The 26,337-nt window shown below is 40.5% G+C and overlaps 1 protein-coding gene across 1 annotated transcript in view; it reads right to left on the bottom strand.

Annotated features, from left to right (window-relative positions):
• Positions 1-26,095, bottom strand: part of LOC309558543 (natural cytotoxicity triggering receptor 3 ligand 1-like) — a gene marked incomplete at its 3' end in the record, with an annotated part of 58,686 nt that extends 32,591 nt beyond the window's left edge. Inside the window, exon 1 of the mRNA XM_082261622.1 lies at positions 26,030-26,095. Within this exon, the coding sequence (XP_082117748.1) occupies positions 26,030-26,081 (52 nt within the window). The 5' untranslated portion in view covers positions 26,082-26,095. The remainder of the gene's footprint in view (positions 1-26,029) is intronic.
• Between the last annotated feature and the right edge of the window lie 242 nt (positions 26,096-26,337).

Here is a 26,337-nt window from a genome sequence, read left to right as displayed (position 1 = left end):
TGACATAAATCTTTCCAGTGGTTAGTAGATGCAATCAATTTTGCGCAAACCAAACAAAATACGCTTATTGCAATTTTTTTTTACCAAAAATATGTAGCAGAAAACAAATTGGCCTAAAATGTTAAAAAAATTAGATTTTTAAAATTTTTTTTTTGGGAATGTTATATAGCGGAATGTGAAAAATATATATATATTTTTTTTTTTTTTTCAGAATTGTCGCTCTTTTTTTGTGTATAGCGCAAAAAAAGAAAAATTGCACAGGTGATCAAATGCCACCAAAAGAAAGCTCTATTTCTGGGGAAAAAAGGAAGTAAATTTCTTTTGGGCACAGCATTGCATGACCGCGCAATTGTCAGTTAAAGTCACACAGTGCCAAGTTGAAAATAGTGGCCTGGTCATTAAGGGGGCAAATCCTTCCAGTCCTAAAGTGGCTAAAAGGCACCTTCATCCCAATCGTAATGGTATAGATAGAGAGTATGGGGGCAAAAATATTTTTAAGGGGATTTTAATGGTACCTAGAACAGGAAAAATGAATCTAGTGAGAAATAGATAGAAGATAATAATATTTTATTGGAGTAGATAATAAAAAGACAACACCCAAGAATTTCGTACAATATAGATAAACACATAATTTAAAAACAAGTATATAGATGTATAAACAAGCAAAAAATTGGGGGAGCAAACCCTGAACATGTATATCTAAAGCCGGTGCAGCTATGGACCAAGCAACATGTATATTAAAAAAGAATAGCGCAACCATGCAAAAGAAAAGACTATCAAATATGGAGACAATCCATAAATAAAAATGGGGATTTAGTTCCACCATATGGCCATATCGTGCTCAAGCCCACCACTGCATCAAAGTACCCCATAATCGGTGGGTCCTACACTATCCATAAAAAAGGGGTGAATCCAGCCTCTCTTACCCTTGGAGACAACACTCCTTGCTGGGAAGGTGTGCTAATGCACTGCAGGGGACTCCTCCTATATCTACTTGATAGAGGACACCAATAGAGTACAGGTGTGTGTGGGGGATGGGATGCTCAACCCCAGGGTTAGAAGGGCTGGATTCATCTCTTTTTCATGGATAGTGTAGGACCCACTGATAATGGGGTACTTTGACGCAGTAGTGGGCTTGAGCACGATATGGCCATATGGTGGGACCAAACCCCCATTTTTATTTATGGACTCTCTTCAGATTTGGTAGTAATTTCTTTTGCATTTGCGCGCTATTCTTTTTTAATATACATGTCTTTTGGTTCATAGCTGCAGCAGCTTTGGAAATACATGGGTATGCTCCCCCAAATTTTTTGCCTGTTTATTATGTATTCGGTCTGACCAGACTATCGAGGTTGAGCAGCCCTCCCCACCCCCCACATACACCTGTACTCAATCAGTGTCCACCATCAAATGGATATAGGAGGAGTCCCCTGTAGTGCATTTGCACATTCTTCCCAGCAAGGAGTGTTGTCTCCAAGGGTTAGAAGGGCTGGATTCATCTCTTTTTCATGGATAGTGTAGGACCCACTGATAATGGGGTACTTTGACGCAGTAGTGGGCTTGAGCACGATATGGCCATATGGTGGGACCAAACCCCCATTTTTATTTATGGACTCTCTTCAGATTTGGTAGTAATTTCTTTTGCATTTGCGCGCTATTCTTTTTTAATATACATGTCTTTTGGTTCATAGCTGCAGCAGCTTTGGAAATACATGGGTATGCTCCCCCAAATTTTTTGCCTGTTTATTATGTATTCGGTCTGACCAGACTATCGAGGTTGAGCAGCCCTCCCCACCCCCCACATACACCTGTACTCAATCAGTGTCCACCATCAAATGGATATAGGAGGAGTCCCCTGTAGTGCATTTGCACATTCTTCCCAGCAAGGAGTGTTGTCTCCAAGGGTTAGAAGGGCTGGATTCATCTCTTTTTCATGGATAGTGTAGGACCCACTGATAATGGGGTACTTTGACGCAGTAGTGGGCTTGAGCACGATATGGCCATATGGTGGGACCAAACCCCCATTTTTATTTATGGACTCTCTTCAGATTTGGTAGTAATTTCTTTTGCATTTGCGCGCTATTCCTTTTTTAATATACATGTCTTTTGGTTCATAGCTGCAGCAGCTTTGGAAATACATGGGTATGCTCCCCCAAATTTTTTGCCTGTTTATTATGTATTCGGTCTGACCAGACTATCGAGGTTGAGCAGCCCTCCCCACCCCCCACATACACCTGTACTCAATCAGTGTCCACCATCAAATGGATATAGGAGGAGTCCCCTGTAGTGCATTTGCACATTCTTCCCAGCAAGGAGTGTTGTCTCCAAGGGTTAGAAGGGCTGGATTCATCTCTTTTTCATGGATAGTGTAGGACCCACTGATAATGGGGTACTTTGACGCAGTAGTGGGCTTGAGCACGATATGGCCATATGGTGGGACCAAACCCCCATTTTTATTTATGGACTCTCTTCAGATTTGGTAGTAATTTCTTTTGCATTTGCGCGCTATTCTTTTTTAATATACATGTCTTTTGGTTCATAGCTGCAGCAGCTTTGGAAATACATGGGTATGCTCCCCCAAATTTTTTGCCTGTTTATATAGATGTATAAGACAATATTATACAACCTAGAGGGTTCCCAAGTTCACTCCCTTAGAAGTACGGCTATAGATATGTAAAGTTCTCAGTATATCCCGACATGTTTCGCGGAAAACTGCTTCTTCAGGGAAATGGGGTAACAATACAACAAAAGCAGGTATTTACACTAGAAATATAGATACAGATATATTAATTTAGAGAATTTACTTAGTTATACACAAAATCAAAAATCCAGTTTAAGCATAGGAATATATGCACTAGAGCATCAGCATAGCAATGGAGTTACCTCATATATAGGGAACAACACTCCAGATTACATCACAAGACAATAATGCAAAACGTCTCCCAGGCGAGTATGGAAGCCAAAGTAAACGGGAGCGCTGACTTCACTAACAAAAATTTACAGTTAGTTAGGTAGTTAGTTGTAAGATGAAGAAAATATATTAAATATTTGCTCATTATTAGGCAACTTTTTTTTTTTTTTTGGTCATATGGTTCTTAATTGTCTAGTTCTGTGTACCTAGTCGAATCCAAATTGAATCATTTAATCATTCATGTGTATTGATTATTTATTTGTATTATCTATAGTATACTTTATATGTCAAATTGATATGCATTCCATGTGTCCATATCATTATCACTTAATCATGTTTAATAACTGCTCCTTTTAGTGGTATTAGTCTTCTATATATAGTCCACAGCATTTTTTGCCAGACTGGAGGACTCTCTATACACTCCGGGCAGGGCCGTTTGAAGGAATTTGGGGGCCCCAAGCAAAATCTATCTATCTATATACAGTATATATATATATATATATATATATGTATATATATTTATATATAGGATATAGATAGATAGATAGATAGATAGATAGATAGATAGATAGATAGATAGATAGATAGATAGATAGATAGATAGATAGATAGATAGATAGATAGATAGATAGATATAATAAAGAAAGAAAGGAGAGAGAGAGGAGGGGGACAGATAAACAAAAAGAGACATAGGAAGACTAAGATTAGAAGGGAGATAGAAAAAAAAAAGAAAGACGTTTTCAGACCTGTCGGCACTCGGCAGATGTTGAAGCAGAGGGTCCTAGCAGCTACTCACCCTGATGCTATCTGCTCCTCACTCATCCACGCCGGCTGCAGGAATTTTAATTGCATTTAGAGCCCTGCTATCTGTATACAGTAGGAGCTGTCAGTCTGCACTGTCCATGGGCTGGTCCATACTCTGCATAAAGTCTAGCTGGTAGGCCAGGGATCTCTCTTGTGTCTGCAGATCTTATCAGACTTTTTACAAACCTGTTGAGGCAGAGAGGGGCCCCCTTGATAACAGTGTCATTGCACTTTACTGCATTGACGATCAAAGGGGCGCTCACAGCCTTACACAATGTCGTTGCATTTATTCTTTTCCAAATATGAATTTTATTCAGGAAGTACAGCTTAAATACATTAACATTTCAACAAGTAATACAATATCAAATAAACCTTTATTGCTCCCATTCTTTCAATGTTTACTTGGCTTATATTCCTTCCTTATTTTTCCTTTTCATCCCATACCCCTTCCTCCCCCTTCCCTCCCCCCCTCCCCCCAAAAAAAAAAAAAAAAAAGGTTTAGTTAATTGCTCCACTGCCTTCAGCATGGAGGACTCACTATCCCTCCTCTCCATTATCCTCCCATCTATCCTCCTATGAATTGTTTCCCTTCCTCAGAGACCATAAAAAGATTCCATGATTCCCATATCTTTTTATATTTCTCCTGTCTATCTTGGGAAAAAGCAATTAGCTCTTCCATTCTTCTAATATCCTCTACTCTGTGTATCCATTCTACCCTCGAGGGGGGTTGTGTTTTTTTCCAATTACCTGGAATACATGCCTTAGCTGCATTAACCAAATACGGGATGATAGAATTTTCATATCTCCTTACTGGTATCTCTGTCCCCTGTAGTAAGAAGAAAAGCGGATTTTCTTCAATTTTGTATTCCGTAAATTTTTGGATAATATTTTTTATTCCCTGCCAAAATGGTTTTATATCTGTACAGGTCCAGAAAATATGGTACAATGTACCTTCCTCTTTTTTGCATCTCCAGCATAAACCTGATTCCCTCGGGAACCATCTATGTATTTTCTTGGGTGTAATATACCATCTTGTTATAAGCTTGTAATTCAGTTCTTGGATTTTGACGCATCCAGAAGGTTTAAAGGTAAATCTTAATATCCTCTGGACCTGTTCACTTGTCAAATTACATCCCAAATCCCTTCCCCATTTTCCCGGCCAAGACAATTCCGGCTGATCATCCGGATCTGTCAGTAGCCCGTAAGCGATTGATAATGTGTGTAGTAAGGTCCCTGGCTTCACACAGTGTTGTTCAAATCTCGTTAATGCTCTACCAAAGCTTTCTGGTCTTGGTATTGAGGCCAGATAGTGATGTATTTGGATTGCTTGCCAGAAAGGGATATTATATATTCCCCCTCTATCAATCAATTGGTTAATTGAAGGCCATCTTCTTTGTAACAAGAAAGACGAGGCCTGCTCAATTTTCTTCTCCCTCAAATCCCCGAACTGTCTTTTATCTAGACCTGGTGCAAACTGTGGGTTCCCCAAGATTGGAAATAACGGTGACTCGTTCATTGTCAGTTTGGTGTATATATTTGGTTGTCTACATACCCGAAGTGTATTTCCTATTGTCAAATGGTTTTTCAAATACTTAGGTAACACCTGGTAGCACCATATCGCTCTCTTCAAGTCCACTTCTGTTTGTTCCTGCTCTATTTGTACCCACAATTTATTTTCCGAGTGGTGCCACCAGTCCAAAATTCTGGCCACTTGAGTGGCCTGATAATATGCCCGTATATCTGGGAAGGCTAGACCCCCTTTTTTTTTTGGCCATATTAAAATTCGTCTTGCTATTCGTGGTTTTTTGTAATTCCAGATATATTCCACAAACAGAGAGTGTATTACTTTGAAAAAGACACTGGGGATCTTGACAGGCAACGCTCGCAACAAGTACACAAATTTTGGCAAAACTGTCATCTTTAACAAATTACATTTACCAAACCATGAGTGCATCCCTTTACGCCATTGTTCTAATAGATTCCTCGTTTTTGCAATCAAGGGCAAGAAATTGAGATCGTACACCCGCGTTAATTTTGCTGGTATGAATGTCCCCAGGTATCTCACCGCCTCTTCCTTCCATTTGAAACCAAAACTGCTTTTCAGTGCATTTACTTGGGAAATAGGTACCCCTATTCCCATCGCTTCTGACTTCCCAAAGTTGATTTTCAAATATGACATAGCACCAAATTTTTTAAACTCTTGTATTAAATTCGGCAATGATATACCTGGGTTAGTTAGTGAAAATAGTAAATCGTCCGCGTAAGCGGCAATTTTATATTGTTTCTCTTTTATCTTTACCCCCTCAATATCTTGATTTAGTCGAATTCTACATAGGAAAGGTTCTACAACCAAGGCAAAAAGTAAGGGCGATAATGGGCATCCCTGCCTTGTGCCATTTCTGATTGGGAAGGCGTCCGATAGTATGCCATTAGCTTTTACCCTAGCCGTTGGCTCTGTGTAAACTCTGGTGATTTTTTCCAGCATCTCTTTCCCGATTCCAATATATTTGAGCACAGCAAACATGAAAGGCCATCCCACCCGATCAAATGCCTTCTCTGCGTCTGTGCTCAACACTACGCACGGAATCTTTTTTTCCTTTACTATTTGTATTAGGTTGAGAATTCGGGTAGTATTGTCTCTTGCCTCCCTTGATGACATGAATCCCACCTGATCTAAGTGTACTAAGCTTGGGAGGACCCTTGCCAGTCTATTTGCGAGAATTTTAGTAAATATTTTTAAATCCACATTTAGTAAAGAAATTGGTCTATAACTGCTGCATGAAGACGGGTCTTTACCTTCTTTTAGTATCAAAGATATATGGGCCGTAAGTATATCTCTGGAAAATTTCCCATCTATATCTGATGCATTAAATAATCTTGCTAGATATGGGCCTAGGATATGGAACAGCGTCTGATAATATTGAGTCGTTAGGCCATCTGGGCCCGGCGCTTTCCCAGGCTTCATAGACTTAAGTGCTTGCTTTATCTCCTCGATGGTAATTTCCCTCTCTAGATCCTCCCGATCCGCCTCTATCAATTTAGGGAGCTGTGACTGATCTATATATCTTTCAATATCTTCTAAAGATGGTGGGGTTTTTTTTAAATTGTACAATGAATTATAATATTTCTCAAATTCTGCTGTTATTTGTGTTGGTAACGTTTTCTTGGCCCCTTCTGTTGTGATGATATGCGGTATGTACGACCTCAATTTCTGCTCTCTTACTGTACTGGCCAATAATTTCCCACATTTATTACCTGATTCGTAATTCATTTTCCGACACCTTTGAATAGCTGCTTTAGCTTTGTATTGTAACAGGTCCGTTATCTGTTTTCTAATCAACTTCAATTCTCCCTCCACCGTCTCTGATAAGGTGTGTTTATGTTCTATCTCTAGTAAGCTAAGTTTTTCTAGAAGTTGTAGCATTTGCTTCCCCCTTTCCTTTTTTATCCGTGCTCCATGCTTGATGAAGATGCCTCTCATCACCGATTTATGAGCCTCCCAGAGGGTCCCCGTCCGGCACTCCGGTTGGTCATTGATCTCAAAGAAGGCCTTCATCTCCTCTGTAAGCTCCTTAACTACCTCCTCTCTCTGGAGTAAATCCTCGTTTAACCTCCAGAAGCGTCTTCTCTGTGCCGAATTTGGTGTCAAGCTATATATTATTGATATTGGAGCATGATCTGACCATGTAATACTATCAATCTCTGACCTTTTCACTGCCTGTAGCTGAGCATGAGGTACGAAAAAAAGGTCAATTCTAGAGTAATTCCTATGTGGAATTGAATAAAATGTATATTCTTTTTCCGAAGGGTGCTGAAGGCGCCATACGTCTATCAACTGAGCTTTATGTAAAGCTCTTAAAATTCGTTTACTCATTCCAGGAGTGAGGGTAGTAGTCCCGGAGGATGTATCTACCGCTGATATCAATGGTACATTAAGATCACCTCCCAGAATTAATTGGCCTTCTGTATACCCCATCAGCTCAGCTAGAGTCCTAGAAATAAATGCATCCTGTCGATTGTTAGGTGTGTATATCGTTGCGAGCGTTACCTGCGTTTCCCCTATTAATCCTTTAACAAATAAGAATCTTCCTTCTGAGTCGTGCCTACTATCTTGATAAGTCCATGGTACACCCTTTGCGATCAGTATAGAAACCCCGCGGGATTTTGCTTGCGTATATGTGGAGTGATATATATGTGGGAAAAATCTATTTCTGATGAGGGATATTTTATCTGCCCTAAAATGCGTTTCTTGTATTAGTGCAATGTTAGTTTTTAATCGTCTCAATTCTGTTAACAATGTGTGCCTTTTTTCCGGGATATTTAATCCTTTAACATTGTAGGAAGTGATTTTTAAATCCTCCATCCCTGGTCATCGGAGCACAAGAAGAGGAAAAAAAAAAAGGAAAAAGAAAAACCCCTACTCCCCTCCCTTCCCTCCCCCTCTGACGATTGAGAGAAGTCAGCCTCTATAAGAGGTCTAGTCTCTCCCTCGTCACTTCGGATATCCTTTCTTATCCTTATCTCACACGGCACTTTTCGGTGCCATTTGTGTGAACAAAAAAAGGACTGTACCCGGAGTGTCACTCCCCGTGCTCTCCCACCCCCCTCCCTTTTATCTCTGATTTCTCATGTAACTTCCTCCTATAACGCCATTCTAATTACTCCCCTCCTTCCCCTGCATCCCAGCCTATTCCTCTCCCTCTCCCCTCCCCTCCTCTCTGGAGGGCCACCTCCAGCTCTTTACCATCTCCCCAAATGCACATCCAGAGGGGGATAGTGGAAGTGGAAAGATTATCTGTCCATATTCTTCAATTGTCTAACTATGAGGGGGGGGGGGTCTCCTATTCCATGCCAAAATTTTGAGCCAGGGGGTGGGGTCCTGTTCCTTCCTTCACTGTATCTATAATACACTGATAGCTTCCCTCTCCCCTTTCTCCCTCTCTCTCCCACCTTCCTCATCTTTCCATTCTTCCAACCTCCCCCCCTGTAAAACAGTCCGGACATTCACTGGTATAAATTCCTTCCATTGAAGTATTATCATTTTACTCCCACTTGGATTATCCTAGTTACCCTCCCCCTCCCTACCTCCCCTCTCGGAGGGGTTACCTTTCACTCCCCATCATAAACTCAGAATATATCTCCCTAGGGGGGTTAGGGGAAGTGGAAAGACTATCAATTCTTGCTTCTCATTTATCTGACTCTTGTCTAGCCAATGAGAGGGGTTCTTCCCTTCCGTAGCACTTTCTAATACAAAGGGTGGGGGGTTTGACTCATCCTCCATTATATTTTAATACTTCGTGGGTAGCTTCCCCCCCCCCTTTCTACCTCTTTCCCCCTCTCTTACTTTCCCTGACTTTCCACTCTTCCCCTTTCCCCTCCCCATGGGGCAGTCAAACATACAGTACATATTTCTTTAATACCGGTATTATCATTTATCCATGCACTATTCACCTTAATTACATGTCTCACAATCCCCCCTCCCCTCCTCCCCCTATGTAATGTCTTTTAAGAAAGGGAACATCCCTCCTCCCCGTGTATTTAGGATTAATAAGAAGGGCAGAAAGTATTATAATAACTAACACTCTCCCCCTAAAGTGTGTTGTTTACCCAACATGTGCCATACAAAAAAAAAAAAAAAAAGGAAAAAAGGGGGAAAACCTCCCCGTGCAAAATGCCTATATATTAATAAAACGGGTAAATCGTATTAGAAAATGTGAGTACTCCCTCCCAAGATGTGTTCTTTCCCAAAAAAAAAAAAAAAAAAAAAATCCCTAATCCCTATAAAGTGTGTCAAAAATTATACGGATAGGGACTATTGAAGAGATTCAACACTCCCTATCTAAATGTGTTCTAAATCCAGAACCTGTCGAAGAGAGAAGAAAAAAAAAAAAAAAATCCCTAATCCCTGTAAAGTGTGTCAAAAATTATACGGATAGAGAGTATTGAAGAAATTCAACACTCCCTATCTAAATGTGTTCTAAATCCAAAACCTGTCAAGAAAAAAAAAAAAAAAAATTTATAACAGTCCCCTACAGAGTGTATCAAAAATGAATACTGATATAGAGTATTAAAAAAATTTAAACACTCCCTCTCTAAATGTGCTCTAAACCTAAACCTGTCACACAAAAAGCAAGCTAAGGGTAGATGGTGCTCCCTCCTCACAGTCACTTAGAGTCCTTCTATTTGGAGGAGAGGAGGAAAAAGAGAGAAAAAAAAAAAAATAAATAAAATAAGCAAGTGATTTAAGAGGCAGTCCTCCTTATCCTCTCTCTTCCTCTATCCCAGCGGCTCGTCCCTCTTCTTGCCGCTGAGGGTACAGAGGGAATCTTTCCTTCGGTATCCGGGCCAGCCAGTTTACAACCTGTATTGGTTCTGTTCCTATAAACCGAAAAAGGGCCATTCGATCTTGAAAGGATCTGAGGTTAAAATATCGACCGTCTTTTTGAAATATAACCGAAAAGGGAAATCCCCATCTATAAGTGCACCCCATCTTTTTTGCTAGGTCCAATAAGGGTCTTAAAAGTGCTCTTCTCCTCAGTGTTCCTCTAGCAATGTCTGAAAAGATTTTAATCGGGGTTCCTTCCACATTTATGTCCTTTGCTCCCCAAGCCTCCCTTAAAATTGTCTCCTTATGCGTGTAATGATGTAATCTACATATCACGTCTCTTGGTCTTTTCTCATCTTTACTTCTGGGGCCCAAAGTTCTGTGTATCCTTTCTATTTCAAGACGGTCAAGAAGTTTACCCCTCAGAACCTGTTTGAAAATATTTTCCACCACTTCGGTTAGTTTGTCATTATTTATAGTTTCAGGTATCCCCCGAATTCTCAAGTTGCTACGTCTACTTCTATTCTCCATTTCTTCTAATTGAAGTTGCACCGTATCTTCCGTCTCCCTCTGTGTATCTCTAATTAATTCTAACGAGGTCACTTTTCCTTCTAAAATTTTTCTGGCTGCTACCTCTTCTTCTAGACGTGTTGTAATCTTTTGTATATCTTTTTTTATCACTTGCATTTCTTTTAGATGTGTTTCTTCTATTTTATTAATCATTTGTACTATATAGTTTTTTGTTGGCAAGGCCTGGAGCATAGCTTTCAGTTCTGAATTTTGCATCAAAGCCTGTGCATGTATACCAGCTGCCATGTTTTCTCTTTGTCCATTACCTGGGCTATCTGAATAGTTTTCTGAGACTGGGGAGGTGGCTGGTGAATTAGGAGTATCCCCGGACCCTGGGCTTGTCAGGACATTCTTCTCACATGCTTCCATCCTTGCGTCTCTGGATAATTTCTGGCTATTAGTGAGGAATCTTACAATCTCTCCCTCTGGTCTGCTTGTCTGTGACTTTACTGCATTCTTCTTTCCCTTCTTTCTTTTAGTAAGCGTCATCCTCCCTCCTTTCCCACTCACTCTTCTCCCTTCCCCTCCTCCACTTGTAGTCTCTGTTTATAACTCAGTTCAGGGGAGTCTGTGCCTCTTTAAATATAATGCTCCAAGTAATGTTCTCCACTGGCTAATATCTTATATCCTTATTCAGCAGGTGGGGAGAAACGAAAAAACTGCTTAAACATCCAGTGAGAGATAGGTTTTCCTATCAAGCCTTCCTAAACCCATGTCCGAGAAAAGAGATAAGGAGAGGTTCCTGCACAGGTCTCACACTTCACCGTGCCTCACGCCCGTTCCATGAGGGCCGTTGTTTACACATACAATTCAAGTGATCAGTTCAAGTACGGTTTAATAGGAGCTAGTAATATAGTTGGCTGGAGGGCTTACCTACTCGACAGTCCTCTGATCCAGCTGCTCCTTTTAGCTCCCTTGTGTATGGAGTACAGGCTGCCGATTGTGCAGGGAAAATAACTGACTCTCTCCCCATATGCCGACTTGCACATAAGGCAAAGTGCCACTGTCCCTCAGCCCGGAGGGAGAGGGTCCAGTGATGCAGGCTGAGTGAGCGTCTCCCAAGTAGCACTTTCCAAGCTACAGTCCACAGGTCTCCATCAGCAGTGCAGTCCGTACAGTCTGTGTAGCTGACATGCTGCGCAGCCCACGCTCTCTCACCACCGCCGTTCTTCCGCCGCTACAGCTGGTCTTCTACCGCTACAGGCATCCGACCAGGGCTACTGCCGCCGTAACTCCGCTTCTCCTCTCCTCTCCGGGGTGGCGTGGGCGCACTATGGAGACTTGAGGGCTCTCTCAGTCCTTCGAGTTCCCGGTCTCTCGGGCTTACTTCTGCGTCCTAGTTCCTTCCTGGGAGAGGTGGGCTCAGCACGGAGAGACACGCCATGCGTGTCACATGATCACTTCCGGGTACGCCCTCAAAAAAAAAAACCTGCATTTATTCTTAACCAGTCGTTGTCTTGGGGCCCCAGGCCAGCTCGGGGCCCTAAGCAATTGCTTGGTTTGCCTGCCTTGTAGCAACGGGCCTGACTCCGGGTGTGAAGATGAGGACCTTTGGCACTATTTCCTAGGTGAGCATGCGGTTTTCATAGGGGTTGGACACTTTGGCATCGCTGCCGTTCTTTCTTCCCATTGCTATTTTTTGTGTAGGCTGTCCGTGTGGACGGGATGCTTTTCTGGCATACGATTGTTTTTTTTTTTTCATCTAGGGGGCCGCCTCCCTCTTTGGCATGGTCATCTACCCCTCCCGTGGATTGGCCCCTCCCGGCCACGGTTCAACCTATTTGTTTGCAACGCGCATGCGCCAGCAACTGGCGCATGCGCGATCAAACTCCGGACCCAGCCAAGTTAATGCTCGGCGACCGGACCAGCAATTTTGCACTGGGTAGAGGCGCGGTATTTAGGAACGCACGCTGCCCATTCGCATTGCTCAGGCGACACAGGAAGCAGTGCAATACCAGCTCTCCATGTATAGCCATGTACTCATCTCTATTTCTCTTTATACTGCTTTATATAGATAATCATCCATGGCTGAACTCTATTTATCAAGCTTACAATTTTATCTTTAGTTTGCAGGGCCCTCCACAGGATTCACCCTTAGGGGTACCCCCACAGTAGCTTTACCATACTGGGTTCCTGCGGAGCTGCAGCTCTCAATACACAGCTTTGTTTGGATTTATTCACCAGCCATTCAGGTTAACCCTTCAGGGTTTCATACATACCTGTCTCGGTTTAAAATACCGAACGGACTATAAAGACTTTTTGACCTCTTCCCTTTCTTTTTATGGTATTTGTTTATACCATTTTTGGAATATATAATATCCTGAAGACCCTGGGACACTGCTTAGGGCCTAAACTGGCTGTGGATGGGTTGTCTTCACCCTTCCCTCCCTGTTTTTCTCTCTGTTGCTTGTGTGTAACATCACGTGCATATATGTCTCTGCCTGCCTCTTTGGTAAGGTAGGTCTCTAAGTTGCTTAATAATGAGCAAACATTTAATATATTTTCTTCATCTACCTATGTCAATTTGTTAGTGAAGTCAGCGCTCCTGTTTACTTTGGCCTCCATGCTCGTCCGGGAGACGTTTTGCCTTGTTGTCTCGTGATTTAATCTGGAGTGTTGTTCTCTAAATATGAGGTAACTCCGCTGCTATGCTGATGATGCTCTAGTTCATATATTACTATGCTTATACTGGATTTTTGATCATATATATATATATATATATATACAGTCAGGTCCATAAAAATATGTAAATACCCTCAAATTGAAGCTGAAAGTCTGCAGCTAAAGCACATCTTGTTTGTTTCATTTCAAATCCATTGTGGTGGTGTATAGAACCAAAAAGATTAGAATTGTGTCGATGTCCCAATATTTATGGACCTGACTGTATACGCAAACAAACACACACATTCAAACCGACAGACACACTCACACCACTGCTTGCCTGCACATTTCTCCTCTCTTGATGAATACTTATGGATAACAGTTTCCTGTTATCTCCGCCCTCATCCAGCCCCCTCCAGCTCTGCAGCTCTCCTTGGCTGTCCTATGATTCATCCTTCTTCCCTTGCTCCTGGGAGGCCTCCCGAGTTCTACCCGCTCTGCGCTTTGACAGTTCTTATATAGGCAAGGGGCGGGCCTACCCAGTTACGTCGCCCAGTGGCACACATGACGTCACGTGTTGTTAATGGGGGTTTCAAGATTCCGATAAGCCCCCCGCCCATAGACCCCAACAGCCACAGCCCAGGTTTGTTGGGAAGAGGCCCTTGTCCCTCATCAACATGGGGACAAACTGATTTTGGGTGGGGGGCACAGAGCCCTCATGCCAAAAAGCACCCACCCCCCCCCCCCCATGTTGAGGGCATGGGGCCTGGTATGGTTCATGAGGGGTGGGGCGCTTGCTGTATTTTTTTAACATTTTTCGATTGCGGGGCAATTGCCGGCAATCTTTTCTTTAAATTCATCTGTCAGTGGGGAAGCCCACTGACAGATGATGACTCATGGTTGTTAGGGACTCGGGCAGCCGGCTTTCTGGCCCGCTGCTTAACCAGCTTTTTCTTCACACAAAATTTGAATCGGTCAATTGTTTTTCGACTGTTTCAATTCCCGATCTTTATGAAAAGTTGGAATTCGTTAGAAAACTAAAAACAAAACTAATTTTAACAAAATTGGTTACTATTCGTTACTTTTTCTATTGGAGATTTGGACACATCCAAATATTTACTATTTCGTTTGGAGATTCAAGTACATTTGAATCTCCGAATAACCAAAAATTTGCCCGAATTTGTATTCGGACCGAAACAAATTGCACAAGTCTAGTTAGCGTTAGATCGTGGATGTCTATAGATGCAGGGATTTTAGTTTTAGGGTGGACTTACACTTTAAAGCGAAACTCCAGCCAAGGTGTTATTTTTTATTTTGGATAGAGCAGCGATGTGTTATAGCCTCGGTTAGATTTTTTATTGCTATCTATGTCCCTATTGAGGAGATGTCACTGTCAAGACAGGTCATAAGAAATCTCTCTAATGGGAACACAGACATTCATAGTAGAGCCACACCACCACTGTGTTTTGGCCTGTGAATCAAACCTCACCCCATATCACTTAGGATTGATTTATCAATCATTTTGTCAAATATTTGCCAATGCGTCTTTGGTAAACATTTAGTGCCGGTTCACATTGGTGCGATGCGGGAACCCTGCAAATCCACTGCGGGTACCCGCATCGCACCGATCGCATCCACTTCACACTGCCATATGCGAACTGCTGGGAGTGTCGATACAAAGTTAACAACACCCCCAGATCAGTTCGCATATCGCAGTGCGAACTGTCAGTTTGGACATGAATCGGATCCCATAGGTGTGAACACCCATGCGATCCGATTCTGGTGCAGACCAAAAGAAGGGTCCTGCACGCCTTGGGTCCGAATGCGATGCAAATTCAGCTGAAAGAGTGTATCAACGTGCCTTACAAAAATTATATTTCATATTACATTTTGTTAGGGCTCATTCTACGATGAAATGTGGCCCCTGCAATTACAGATTTAACAAGCCAGACTAGCCAGCTGTATTTTGCATTTAGACGACATGTTAAACCACCCCTCCATTCATTCATTTGAACACTTGACAGTTGGATATTTAGCATTTAGATTACAAGACACTTTGCATAAGAGATTACTGACACCACCGTAAACAATTGACAATTGCTTATATTGACACATGACAATTAAATGCAGACGGGGCGACTCTGTCACAGGACACAAATTCAGATTCGGGAACACCTCATATTGACACAAATGCATAGGGAAACAAAAGCCTTTCATGTACAGTTTCTGTAAGATATGTCATATTGTTAAATTGACTCATGACTTGTAACCAGTTTCTGCTGCCGAAATATCCTTTAAATGGGAACACGAAACTTGAAATAAACAGTTGTGACTGCACTACGTTTGAGTACTATGTGTTGTCATAACTCCCGGCCGGACGAGGGTGAATTCATTATCTATTAGGGGGGGTTAGCAACTGAAGGGCTGTAATATCATCGTGATTGCCTCCTGACGAGATTTGAGCTAACAGTTTTGGTGTCAGAAAGTGAGATCTGCCAAAAACACAGTATGGGGTAAGTAATTATATTTTTTATTATTGTTATTACTACCCTATACTGTCAGAGCAGATAAACGGTACCCAGTTAACCGCTAATTTTAGCACCTCCCGGGAATCTGAAATTCCCAAAGATGGGGTCTGATACTCCAGCGCCTGAAGCGCCAAACATAAAATGGGGTTTGGAACCCGGTTACAAAGCAGTACTGTGTGTGATAGTGAATTCTCCCTCCAAAACGTGTATATATTTGTATAGACACTTAAGTGTATTTTAGTCGTTATATAAGATTGCATGCCATTGTATAGATGTATGAGGAGATTGTATGTGATATTAAGCTGAGCCTGAAGGTATAGTCTTGCCCACCAAGGATAGTTAATCAGCAAACCATGAGTCGGATGTGTATAAATCTGATTATTAAAGACACAGGAAACCACATAAGTTGGGAAACGAGGTTTCCCAATAAAGTCTAAACACTGACTTCACCACCCCTATTAAATATATATAAACCTTCAAACTCAGCTGATCTCACTTTGTATGCTGAGCTTAAGATAATGGGAAATTCTCAAGGTAAGGAGAATTTCCACAACATGATATAATTTACGTTTAGGAAGATTGTATGAAAATTGTATCGTGTATGGGCAACCTTAGATCCATGAATCGTTATGTTGTGTTCGTTTTAACACTGTTCCTAAAGGTGCTGTATCAGCAAAGCATTTCATAACATTGAATGAATGTTGGTTGCATAATAATTTGTTTTGTGTTTATGTTTTAAAGTGATGTTATTTTGCCACGGAAAAGGTAACAAATCCATACTACACTTGTCATGGCAGCTTTTAGAAGCAAGGAAATATATATTTGGTGTGTAAAGTGTGACCTTAAGGAATAAAATTGTATCTCTATCCTTAAAAAAAAAAAAAAAAAAAATCGTAAGCAATTTTGAACTTTCATCATTAAGGTTTTGTGTCACCGACTTTTCTTTCTTTATCACTGGCTTTTTAAAAAAATATATTTTCTAGTGCCTTTTTAGCAAACAAACCCCCCTCCCCCCTCTTTCTGTCTGTGACACAGGTAACTACAAAGGGACTGTAAATAGTTGTATTGTCATACAAATTAACGATCAGTTTTGCCTTGTAGAGAAAACCAGTTTTTGAGGAATGTTCCGAATTGCTGAAGAATGGGTGACGTATGGGTTCTTGTATTCAAATGAGAAATCACTAATGTTTTGAGCTGCTCATTTTTTTTCAACCATGGTGAACAATAATAATTTTTTTTTTCTCTTTAAGTTTATGGTATACCATAATAATAATATAAAAAAAAAAAAAAATATAGAAATCCACGTGGTAATAATTACTTTGACGTCAACAATTTTTGGTATTAGAGAAGTGCACTGTTAGGAAGGGAAATGTTTGATATGCTTACTGTATGTTAAATTCCTCTAACCGTTGGTTTATTTCTAGGAGGAAAAGTAAAATGTTTTGTTACTAAACTTTTCTTGATGCTTATTCCTCAGATAACTTTAATTTGAGATTTTCAGAACGACCAAGCACAGCCTTCAACGACAACCAACCTTATGGGAGTATAGTTTTCAAATTGTTTTTTTTCTGATTGATTAGACTGTTTTTATGGGTGTTAGAAAGTTTTTATTTATTGGGTGTCAGATATTTGATGTGTTCTAATTTGACATATATGAGCTCTGGCATAAATGAGGTGCTATGCTTTAGATAATTAAGCATCTCTGTTTTTTTTTTTTGTTTTTTTTTTTTTTTAGAGTTTTCTTTTGGTATATTGGTACATACCTTTGTATTCTGGTGCTAAACACTACTTTTTGCACCCATGATCTAATTTATGCACTTATGCTTTTACTACCTTTTCTCTTGACAAGATTATTGGTATGGGATAATGTGCTCAGGCAGATAATGTAGTACTATTCTTATATTATAATCTTGGATACAAATGAAATTTTACAGATTTGTGTGCATATACCATATGTAACTCTGGAAACTAGTAAGCTGATTGTCATTTATATGTCACAGCACGTTATCAGATGTGCAGTATGTGAAATCTGTATTGTTAAATAATAAAATAGAAAGCTGTCATCCAAAAAAAAAAAAAAAAATAGGATGGAAGTGGTTGGCTTGTTGATAGTATGCTAAGAATTAAAATGAATTTATGCCAGCGTTACTACTTTGATAAAATTTTTAAGGTAACCTCCTGCGGTGAATTCAATTAGTTGATCTCTTTTCATTCTAAGGTGACTCATTGCCCAGGCCCATATAAATGGTCCTTGAAGTCAGATCCTGTGTCTCCAAGGCTATTTGTTTTCAATTTCCTGCTCTGTGTCACTGAGCAAACTGTGAAATTTATGTTTGCATGAGTACTTACTTCTAGCTCTTTTGTGTGTCTCTATGTGTCCATGTACACAAGACAGCTTGAATTTCCCTCCCTGTTGTTCAGTGATCACAGCATTTTTAGCCATGCAAGGGATACTCAGTTCTAGGTAGCTGCCTGCTTGGGTGAGTCAGAGGACTGCAATTTAACCCATCTCCACCTTTGGAGGAATACAAGGCAGTTAAACCCCTCCAAGGGCCCCCACCATTGTTGCATGCGTAGACATGCTGTGTTCTCCCAAAATAGTGCTATTAGGTATCCTTCCTGTTTTTAAAAGTACCTGCCTTCCTGTAGGCCCTAAACCTCAGTGCTGCGAGTAGTTTCACTAGCATTTATTTTTGCTGCCTGCCTATAGGCCAGAAGCCCAGTGGCGCAAAATACTCCTGCCATTCTTGTAAAACTTGTATTTTTGTCTCTGTACTTACCTGCTATTCTTGCTAAAGTCAGAATGACTTCAGACCCATCTCAACCCCATGAGTCCATTTATTCTCATATCTAGAGATTTTGCAAGAGGAATATGTGGTAATTAAAAAATTAAACAGTGATTATGGTGATCTCTCGCTCTCGTTTCCTTTGCCAACAGGTGCACCAACCCACCCATTCAAGCCTGGAGACAGAGTCCTGGTGAAGGCCCCTCCATAAGCTGACGTCGCTAGACCCACCCTACGGACCCCCTGCAATAGTTCAAGCAGTGACCAGAACAGCGGTACTGACAGACGACTCCCCGGTTTGGATCCACGCATCGCAACAGACGGAAGCCCCACCCCTGGACCAGACGAATGACTGGAGATTGTGACGAGCACCAGCCGAATCATTGGAGATTGTGACGACGAGCACCAGACGAATTCCAGCTGGATTTAGACAGACGCATTGGTACAATGCCAGCGGACACCTCTACTCCTGGAAGACGTCGCATTCGTGCGACAGTGGTACTCTTTGTAGCAAGCTGAGCACTAGTAGCCACTGTCTGGTTACTTGCAACATGTGCTCACCCCCCCGAGAACCTCTCCTCATTTTGCCCTTGCTCACCCCAGGAAAAGAGAGAGACACGAGACATTCATGTCTCCACTTTACAGTCAAAGTCAAGCCGATTGGACACAAAGGACATTGTGTTTTCGTTATAGCCGCCAGGGACTTGGTCTGACCGCTCTGAAACGAGGATTGAAAGGGAATTTTTTTCCTCTCATTAGACGGGAGGTTTATTTTTTGCCCTTTCCTGGAAAGGCCTTAGGACATGTTGAAAAATCACAAGCCATCGTCAACATGTGGTATGTGCTGCCATGGTCTATTTTGTAGTGACTTTATTGCCATAATAATGGAGTTGGATTTTTCAGGCCATGGATTCTTGCAAGCTATGCCCCCCCCCCACCCCCATTGAACATGTCTGTTTTGATTTGATAGAATTCTAAGAAGTTATATCCCTATGTGCACACAACCAAGTCACCAGCCTACATACTCCTTGGAATAATATTCAAAGACTCTAAGTGATCCCACCGTTATGAATAAGCTGGGATCAAAGGTTGGGTTGAAAGAGTGTATCAACGTGCCTTACAAAAATTATATTTCATATTACATTTTGTTAGGGCTCATTCTACGATGAAATGTGGCCCCTGCAATTACAGATTTAACAAGCCAGACTAGCCAGCTGTATTTTGAATTTAGACGACATGTTAAACCACCCCTCCATTCATTCATTTGAACACTTGACAGTTGGATATTTAGCATTTAGATTACAAGACACTTTGCATAAGAGATTACTGACACCACCGTAAACAATTGACAATTGCTTATATTAACACATGACAATTAAATGCGACTCTGTCACAGGACACAAATTCAGATTCGGGAACACCTCATATTGACACAAATGCATAGGGAAACAAAAGCCTTTCATGTACAGTTTCTGTAAGATATGTCATATTGTTAAATTGACTCATGACTTGTAACCAGTTTCAAGCAGTTTCTGCTGCCGAAATATCCTTTAAATGGGAGCACGAAACTTGAAATAAACAGTTGTGACTGCACTACGTTTGACTGCTATGTGTTGTCATAGCTCCCGGCCGGACGAGGGTGAATTCATTATCTATTAGGGGGGGTTAGCAACTGAAGGGCTGTAATATCATCGTGATTGCCTCCTGACGAGATTTGAGCTAACATCCGCCATACAATCTGTATGGCTAAATTCGCATCACACAGACATCGCATGTGATTTGCAGAGCAGTGCAGTGTGAATCACATGTGATGTCTTACATCTTATATATAAAATACACCTATGTACAGTAGGTATATCTCTCGCGCCACTTGTTATGTTGCAAACCAAAAAGTGCTATGTGTGTTACACCATATACATAATCCTCGATCAAATACAATAAATAAAAAGTGATTCTAATCAACCTCATTTTAAAAATGAACAAAGTGATCCTGTGCAATGGTTATTAAACAAGGTGATCCGTGCTTGTTCAAAGTGCAGATACTCTGAGTATTCCCCCGCTAGCAATGTGATGGTTAGGCTTCACCGAATACAAATCCCAAAATAAGTATAAATGGACCACTCACCAGAAGGTGTTAGTCTTAGCTGCTGTATAGCATCAAGACCAAATGCGCTTTAGTGGTCGTCCCGACCAGCAATGGTAAGCTCTGTATCGCGCCACTCCAGCTCTCCGCGGTGTTTATTAGGGATGAGAAACGAAAAACCCCGGATAGTGTAGTGCCATTAAAAATATTTTATTGCCCGTTCATGGGCTAAAACACACACATTTGTAGTTTGTATAAAATACGTTATAAACAATCCGGTGACTGATCACACATCAGAGTTAGAGTGTACGGCGGTGTGTCTTCCGGCGTGCATTCTACTCACTCCTCGTGACGTCACTGCGTTTCGTCATTCCAACTGACGTCTTCAGAACTGTATTCAGTGACAATGTCTTCAGAGCTCTGAAGAAGAGGGTAAGCCTCAAAATGCGTTAGCCATCATATATTTAGGACATTGGTCACCGAATATAGTTTGTTTCAGATGTTCGGAATGGATGTGCTTTTTTTTATACCTTTTTGTTTGTGAATATATATATATATATATATATATATATATATATACTGTATATACTTTTTACCAATAAAGCCTGTTATTGAGAATAATGTGCCAGGCCGGTGATTCCTTTTGTTTGTTTTTGACTTTAGGTAATCAGGGACACTGACTGTCGATCGTACGAAAAAAAAAAACACATTTTAATAATTTTTTATTTTTATATTTTTAGTACATTCTTTCCTTTTTTTTTTAATGATATTTTTTTTAACACACTGTGACTAGAGCAATATATTGTTACCATAGTAACATTGTACTACCCTGGGGAAGTGATCAAATTTTTTTTTTTTTTTTTTTCTGCACACATTATGATTGCTTACAGCAGTGAATTTCATTGCTATAAGCAAGCAATTTAATTTAAAAAATGGATTTATTTAGTTTGTTTTATTTTTTTGATTAGCTGTGATTGGCCAGAGCTAATTACATGGTAAAGATGGGCTGTGATTGGCCCTGTCTGTACTATGTGATCACAATGACCAATCACAGCTAGCAACACAATTGTACACAATGGATGGCATAAAAGGAAGCCATCTATTGTTTACAACTGTCATTTGATATGCTTTAATTGGTCAACCGACACTGATACAGTACACTGATTAGTTACCGGCTGTGTCTGGTGGACACAGCCTGTGACAGATCTCACCGCTGTGTGGTCCCTTCTGAGAGGCTGTCACGTGACATCCACTCAGAAGGAGAAAGCACCCGCACAGCTGTCAATCTGCTATAGACCAGGTGGGAAGGTGTTAAGTAATAGATACAGATGACAAATGTCTTTTTTGCCACTGAGTCCCCTGTCTTTACAGCGTGGCACAGATGATCAAATCAGAGGCATGCATAATTTCAACTCTGAGATGAGACTCACTATTACAAGTTTTAGCTGTAGTATATACAGAACAAGTGTGTGAGTAAATGACCAATCATAATTGTTTGGAGAGTGATATCACCTTATAGGGAAAATATTAAGCTCAACCATATAGCATTAGGTCAGTTAAGGTAAAGCTAAAAGTTATGTCCTTCTATGGCCCCTTAACCAGGATTTGGATAAAAAATGTATATTGTGGTAGTCTGGCGCTCATAGATAATGCAGGGGAATGACAGTGACAATCCAAGATGGAATGGTATGTCCTGGGTGGATAACCAGGACAATATCAGCGTGTAGCTGGTCAGCTGTAATGGCACTGGCACAAGGTGGGTATTAAAAGTCCATGTGCAAGTCTCTGTATAAATACAGTGACTGTGCGAAAGTGTTCGGCCCCCTTGAACTTTGCGACCTTTTGCCACATTTCAGGCTTCAAACATAAAGATATAAAACTGTAATATTTTGTGAAGAATCAACAACAAGTGGGAAACAATCATGAAGTGGAAAGAAATGTATTGGATATTTCAAACTTTGTTAACAAATAAAAAACTGAAAAATTGGGCGTGCAAAATTTTTCAGCCCCTTTATTTTCAGTGCAGAAAACTCTCTCCAGAAGTTCAGTGAGGATCTCTGAATGATCCAATGTTGACCTAAATGACTAATGATAATAAATAGAATCCACCTGTGTGTAATCAAGTCGCCGTATAAATGCACCTGCACTGTGATAGTCTCAGAGGTCCGTTTAAAGCGCAGAGAGCATCATGAAGAACAAAGAACACACCAGGCAGGTCCGAGATACTGTTGTGGAGAAGTTTAAAGCCAGATTTGGATACAAAAAGATTTCCCAAGCTTTAAACATCCCAAGGAGCACTGTGCAAGCAATAATATTGAAATGGAAGGAGTATCAGACCACTGCATATCTACGAAGACCTGGCCGTCCCTCTAAACTTTCAGCTCATACAAGGAGAAGACTGATCAGAGATGCAGCCAAGAGGCCCATGATCACTCTGGATGAACTGCAGAGATCTACAGCTGAGGTGGGAGACTCTGTCCATAGGACAACAATCAGTCGTATACTGCACATATCTGGCCTTTATGGAAGAGTGCCAAGAAGAAAGCCATTTCTTAAAGATATCCATAAAAAGTGTCGTTTAAAGTTTGCCACAAGCCACCTGGGAGACACACCAAACATCTGGAAGAAGGTGCTCTGGTCAGATGAAACCAAAATCGAACTTTTTGGCAACAATGCAAAACGTTATGTTTGGCGTAAAAGCAACACAGCTCATCACCCTGAACACACCATCCCCACTGTCAAACATGGTGGTGGCAGCATCATGGTTTGGGCCTGCTTTTCTTCAGCAGGGACAGGGAAGATGGTTAAAATTGATGGGAAGATGGATGGAGCCAAATACAGGACCATTCTGGAAGAAAACCTGATGGGAGTCTGCAAAAGACCTGAGACTGGGATGGAGATTTGTCTTTCAACAAGACAATGATCCAAAACATAAAGCAAAATCTACAATGGAATGGTTCACAAATAAACATATCCAGGTGTTAGACTGGCCAGGTCAAAGTCCAGACCTGAATCCAATCGAGAATCTGTGGAAAGAACTGAAAACTGCTGTTCACAAACGCTCTCCATCCAACCTCACTGAGCTCGAGCTGTTTTGCAAGGAGGAATGGGCAAAAATTTCAGTCTCTCGATGTGCAAAACTGATAGAGACATACCCCAAGCGACTTACAGGTGTAATCGCAGCAAAAGGTGGCGCTACAAAGTATTAACTTAAGGGGGCTGAATAATTTTGCACGCCCAATTTTTCAGTTTTTTATTTGTTAAAAAAGTTTGAAATATCCAATAAATTTAGTTCCACTTCATGATTGTGTCCCACTTGTTGTTGATTCTTCACAAAAAATTACAGTTTTATAGCTTTATGTTTGAAACCTGAAATGTGGCAAAAGGTCGCAAAGTTCAAGGGGGCCGAATACTTTCGCAAGGCACTGTAACCATACTACAGAATATATACTGGACATTCTCCCCTGGAGAGTATTGATATCCATGTGTGCCAATAAACTCCTCTGTTATCTCACCCTTAGGAAAAGTGGCCATTACAGAATTCCATTAAACCAAGAAACAAACGGCGATAGACAACGGTTAAGCACTCACCGGAACATGTGGACCCAACTTATCATATGATAAAAGGGTCAGGAAGGCTCATGTATATACTGCAATTCTTCAAGCTGTAACACCGGATATTCAAGTTTGTAGTCAAGGGGTCAAGTTGAGACGAGTCACCTCTTTATCTCCAGATCATATAAAAATGGCAATCGCAGACAATACAAACATAGTGTAATTCCGCTTTAAACAATTTAATAAATGAATAAAAGTACACTTACAAACATTCGGGATCAGAAAAGCAGTGAATACAGGTATACAGATCAGGCAATCTGTGACCGGCATTTACCTCTGAAGAAATCAGTTGTGATGAAACTAGTCAGGACTTTGCCTCATGCAGCCAGGATTATGTCACAGATTGCCTGATCTGTATACCTGTATTCACTGCTTTTCTGATCCCGAATGTTTGTAAGTGTACTTTTATTCTTTTTTCACACACATATATATATATATGCTATCATATAGGTACTTTTTTTTCCATTTTGCTTAACAACCCATGTCTGTTAGTGTGCTAGCTGCTTATATTTGTTTCTAGTTAGCGCAGTTTATTTATTCTTATTTTCGGCGATAGACAACGGCCAGAAAACCGTAGATGAAGGCTACATTTACACTTTTGCATGTTGGGAACTCATCCAAAATTGCGTACTTTCCTGACATGCACAGAAACGTGCTACCTTTAGCAGATGTTCGGCAGTGCAATTATTTTCTTAATATCGCCCCTACACATCTGCTGATGCGCACCATGCACTTCGGTATGGAATGATTTTGAAAAAGGGTCAGGGGTGACTTTGTATGTTTCTCACTTGAAATCAATGGGCTGCCCTACATGTGATGCGTGGGAACCAACATCTGCACCAGGATTAAGACAACACGCTTGTCTAATGGGGGAGTCACATGGGACACAACCAAACCCTAAAGATACATAAGATGGGCAGATATCACCCGACTATCATTCACAGCTATCCATCACCAGTCCTACTATCAAGTTTACTGATCGTGTTGTTTAAAACAACTGTGATGTAGGTGGAGTGGTGTTACAATGTAATAAACTAGATAGATAGATAGATAGATAGATAGATAGATAGATAGATAGATAGATAGATAGATAGATAGATAGATAGATAGATAGATAGATAGATATGAGATAGATAGATAGATAGATAGATAGATAGATAGATAGATAGATAGATAGATAGATAGATAGATAGATATGAGATAGATGGATAGATAGATGTGGGATAGATAGATAGATAGATAGATAGATAGATAGATAGATAGATAGATAGATAGATATGAGATAGATAGATAGATAGATATGAGATAGATGGATAGATAGATAGATAGATAGATAGATAGATAGATAGATAGATAGATAGATAGATAGATAGATAGATAGATAGATAGATAGATATGAGATAGATGGATAGATAGATAGATAGATAGATATACAGATAGATGGATAGATAGATAGATAGATAGATAGATATACAGATAGATAGATAGATAGATAGATAGATAGATAGATAGATAGATAGATAGATAGATAGATAGATAGATAGATAGATAGATAGATAGATAGATAGATAGATAGATAGATAGATAGATAGATAGATAAAATAGATAAAATAGATAGATAGATATGAGTGCTGAGCTTCAGCTGCTCTGAAGAATGAAGTGTCAGTTTCTGTGTCAGTATATACTGCTGGTGTTTGCTACAACATGCAACTAAACTGAGTCCATTGTTAAATACCTCCCAAAATATGACAATAAAGTAATGCTTCTCTTAGTAAATGAAAAACAAAAAACTGAAATCAAACTGACCTGTATAATAGAGAAGCAAGAGGAGGAGGACGGCTGCCTGTTCATAACCCATGTTGTTCTGAATGCCTCCTGCCAACCACTTGTTTACCCAAACAAGATTACTTTCAGTATTTCTGACTAGTCTTTCTGGTTAGAAATTTACTAGAACTAGATGAGGGTGCACTTCCCTAAACATCCAAAGGCCACCTAACTAAAATGTAACCTTTATTCTAAATCATAAAAGGTATACCTATAGGATAAGGTCAATGCCCTTATGTATAAATCAACGTTCTATCTCTATGTGGTAATATTAACACCTACCAAGTTTA

The sequence above is a fragment of the Pelophylax lessonae genome, assembly GCF_965119305.1.
Source record: "Pelophylax lessonae genome assembly, chromosome: 6".
Taxonomy (NCBI): Eukaryota; Metazoa; Chordata; class Amphibia; order Anura; family Ranidae; genus Pelophylax; species Pelophylax lessonae.
The sequence above is the reverse complement of the archived record's forward strand: the minus strand, read 5'-3'. Positions and strand labels throughout refer to the sequence as shown.